Source organism: Hipposideros armiger, unplaced genomic scaffold (assembly GCF_001890085.2).
Source record: "Hipposideros armiger isolate ML-2016 unplaced genomic scaffold, ASM189008v1 scaffold_134, whole genome shotgun sequence".
Taxonomy (NCBI): domain Eukaryota; kingdom Metazoa; phylum Chordata; class Mammalia; order Chiroptera; family Hipposideridae; genus Hipposideros; species Hipposideros armiger.
Window position 1 is genome coordinate 410547 of NW_017731484.1, and position 4387 is coordinate 414933.

General features: G+C 38.1%; 1 protein-coding gene across 1 annotated transcript in view; it reads right to left on the minus strand.

The window, feature by feature from the left end:
* COPA (coat protein complex I subunit alpha) overlaps positions 1–4387 on the minus strand; it is a 56646-nt gene that overhangs the window by 30216 nt on the left and 22043 nt on the right. The window contains exons 7-10 of the mRNA XM_019649613.1: positions 3878–3987; positions 2446–2545; positions 1637–1772; positions 771–853 (exon numbers count right to left, since the gene is read on the minus strand). Of these exons, the coding sequence (XP_019505158.1) occupies positions 771–853; positions 1637–1772; positions 2446–2545; positions 3878–3987 (429 nt within the window). The remainder of the gene's footprint in view (positions 1–770; positions 854–1636; positions 1773–2445; positions 2546–3877; positions 3988–4387) is intronic.

Below are 4387 nucleotides of genomic sequence, written 5' to 3' on the forward strand. Positions count from 1 at the left end.
AGAGCAACCTTTGACTTTTTCCTCCAGTCTGCTCTCCACATATAAACCAGACGTGTCACTTCCAATGGCTTTCCATTCAGAGTGAACTGCACTACCTCCTATACTTGGCCCCTTACTCACTGTGCTCCTCCTGGCATCTTCCTCAAACATGCTCAGCATCCATCACATCACAGTCTTTGCATTTGCTGTTCCCACTGTCAGGGTACCTGTCATTCCCTGCACTTTCCTGAGCAGCCAACATTTAAGCAGCAGTCCCCACTCATCCCTCTTTATCTCCCTTACTTTTGCTTAATTTTTCTTCAAAGCATTTTTCACTATATATTGTTTTATATATTTATTGTTTTATGGTCTATCTCCCTTCACTGTAAATAAAAGTTCAATCAAGTCAGGGACATTGTTTATGCTATAACACCAGCACCCAGACTGGGGCCTGACAACTCAGTATATATTTGCTAAATGAATGAATAAAACTCAGCTTCTAGCTCCTCAGTCTGAGAACTCCAAGTGTCCAGGATTAGCCTCTTACGCTCCTATGAACTAATGGGCTTTATTGTTAAATGGTTCTTGGTGGAGACAAAACACTGAAAGAATACTACTCCAGAAGGTAAGGGGGGAAAAGGAGAAAAGCCTCACTATGTGGCTCTGAGAATTCTATTTTTCCTTGTCACCCTACTATGCATTTACTAGAGACAAAGCTAATGGAGAATCCCTCTCCAGACTCAAAACTTCGAACTAAAACAAGGGGAAAAATAAGAATATACGGCCCTTACCTGCTGCAAAGAGATTAAGATTGGGGTGGGCAGCTAGGACCCAGAAACGATCATGGTCCCTGCGGAAAGTCTGAACTCCAGTCCTAGGAAAATAAAAGGCACAGAAAGAAAAATATAACTTCTGAGGAATCTACAGCCCGTCATATTGTTACAAGAGTATTTAGTGGTAAGCCAGCATTTAAGTCAGGGACAGTATACTGCATATCCTAAATAAAGGTAGTCATGATAAAGTCTACCAAAAAACAGAAAGAGGAAACTCCAAACTGACCCTATTATTTTGCTATTTCAATTTCCCACTATTCATCATAATTTTCTACTATTCTACTTTCATTCCACATTTCTTATTTCTCTAGCTATAGAAGAACATGCTTAAATTTAGAGAAGAAAAAGAATACACATGGAGATTTCTATTTGATGGAAAATTTGTAAATGTTAGCTGATTTCTAGGTCCCGTCAAGTTTTCATAATAAAGGCATACCTCGTTTTATCAAGCTTCGCTGTATTGAGCTTTGTAGTTATTGCATTGTTTCACAAATTGAAAGTTTGTGGCAACCCTGCATCAAGCAAGTCTATCAGTGCCATTTTTTCAATAGGCTCAGATAATGGTTAACATAGCTTCTATATGTACTGGGAAACTAAAAAATTCATGTGACTCACTTTACTGCCATATCTACTCTATTGCAGTGGTCTGGAACTCAACCTACAATATCTCCGAGTTATGCCTGTACATGATTTGACTTTTCTACATGCTGAAGATGATGAGAAACTAACAGTAGTATTCTAATCTAATTTTTAAAAAGAGAGCGAGTAAGAGGGAGAAAAGGGCTTCCCCTGGGTTTGGTCCCACAGCATTGTAACCCATTTACCGCTTAGACATATCCCAGACTCGGATACTCTTGTCCTCAGAATTGCTGAGGATCAACTCTTGGCGAGGGTGGAAGACAGCACAAGACACATTGTTATAATGGCCCCGGCAGGTATCAACCTCCCATGCCTTTGATTCTGAAGAACAAAAAAGAATTAGGTCATCACAACTCCCTACTACTATGAGTTTGGAATTCGGAATTATGACATCCTCTAACGAAATGCTAGGTACTACTACAAAGGGCTCTATTAGCAACTTCCTTCTAATAGGGCAGTTTTCTTCATTTAAGCCTCTGAATCTTTACATATTTAACTGTTCTTTCATTTTGACCCTCCTATCAATTATATTGGGTTGTCGGAAAAATCATGACACATTTTTGCAACGAAAAACAGAAAATATATGTCATGACTTTTCCGACAATCCAATAGCACCTCTTCTCCATCATTCTTTATCCCCTTACCCAGTTTTGTCACTAGCTGTCATTATAGAATAAATGCAAGATCCATTTGGTAGGAATTTTATGTTTTACACTGCTATATCTCCAGAGCCTTGAACAATGGTTAGTATAAAGTAGGTACTCAATAAATATTTGTTGAGTCAATGCATTCCTCTTTTCACTGTGTTCCTACTCTTTAAAAATCAGGATGCCATCACAAAAACAAAAACAAAAACAAAAACAGGGAATGGGGCAATTTTTATGCTCCCAGGATTAGCATAACTACCTAAGATAGTATTTAAAATGGATCACTGAGGCCAGAAGACCTGGCTACTTCACCTCGCTGACCTGTGACACTGTCCTTCTTCACTCACCATTCATGCGCCAGATCTTCACTTGCCGGTCATCTGCCCCAGATACAATAAGGGGCATAGTGGGATGGAAGGCAGCCCAGTTTACTCCACGATCGTGACCCTGTGGCAAAAAAAGAAGTGGTTCTTCTAAAATGGCTTTATGTCCATTACACAAAGTAAACCAATGGCCCATGCTGACGGTTATAAAAAATGTCTCTGATTTTTATTCTTCGTGTGAAAAGACTAAACAGACTATGCTGCTCTAAGATTTGAACATGAGATCTATCCAATATTACCCCAAATTCTCATGGGAGTTCTCCCCCCAAGTTCAGCTTCATTTGCATCTAGGATAGACTGCCTTGTTACTTGTCTATTTATAAATTTCTCCAATTAATTATAACATCTCAAGAATAAAGACCAGTTTTATAACTTAATGAAGAAATTCTCAAAGTGTGGTAGGGAAACTCTTGCATGATCCCCAAGTTCCTTTTAGGAAATCTGCAAGGTCAGAACTATTTTCATAATAATACTAAGATATCATTTGCCTTCTCACTCTTTACTGTCTCATGAGTGTAGCATTTTCCAGAGGCTACATGACATGTGATAATGTCATTGCTTTGATGGCTAATGGGATGTGTACTTATATATTTTATGTTTTAGAAGTTCTTGGTTTCAATTTCAAATATGGTAAAAATGAACAGATATAACCTATATAAACAAAAACTCTTCGGGGTTCTCAATAAGTTTTAAGAGTACAAAGAGGTTACCAGACCAGAAAGTTTAAGTACTGCTGATTTTAAGATATATTATACCCTATTTACATAGTTGTACTCTGTATTGTGACATAATCATACATAAGGCAATTTCGAATTAGTATTTTTGAGATAGCGTGTGGTAAAAAGTACATGGGTTTTGGAGTCAAACAAATCCAAGTTTAAGTCCATTTACTATACACATGGACTTTGGTAAACCACTTAATTTTTTTAAATCTCAATTTTTTAATCTCATGTCAGCAAAATTAGGTTAATAATGTCTACTTTAATGGATAACTATGAGGATTAAATTATTTTTTCAAAAATCTATTTTCTATTTTATGTTTTTGTATTTCCCTACCATGTATGCAAGTTACTTACACATACATGGTTGGTTCTCAATAACTGAATAAATCCTCTCCCACTCCTCCCTTACAAGAGGCTTGAGAATGGGCTCTATTTTGGGATGGTGATGGAGGCTATGACAGTTTTCTCCCTCTCTGCCCACTATGTTTATAAAATGACTCCCTCTTAGGTGGCATGTAAGCTTCATTTCTGTTAGCTCACCCACTATTCTATTTCCAGTGCCTCAAAAACAGTGCCTAGTACTTAATGCACTGTATAAACCTTGGTCGCAGGAATGAACACATGCTTCCCTTGAGAAGAGCCCATATCCAACCGATGGCTGTGAAGATAACTACCTCCAGTACATGCTTCACCACTGCATCCGTAGTTCCAAACAGATCAACCCCAGTTATTCCTCTCACATCTGACTCCACTGCGCCAGGGGACAAGTTTTTTTTCCTTAGACCTTTGAAGAGATAAGGAGTGGGATAAAAGATGCAAACATAATGTTACCAAAAAGAGCACAGTAATAGAAACACAGAAAGGTATAGTGATAGACTAACATTAAAGGGAGGGGAGAAAGAAATTTAGAGACTGAGGAAAGAGAGACTCAAGAGTTCCTATCTCTTTCTAAAAATGTTCAAAATATTGAAGTACATTCACTGTCTTCTCTTTTGCCCCCTCACACGTAACAGACCCACTACGGGGATTTCTTCCCAGAGGACGATCCAAACTTCTGACACAGCTAACTTCTTCAACAAACCTGACCTCGAGCATTGTCTATTTGAGATGATGCCCATTTCCATTCTTCAATGTTCTTGAAATGTGGCTCAAAAGGTAAATATTTAATTTCCACTTTCCACTTT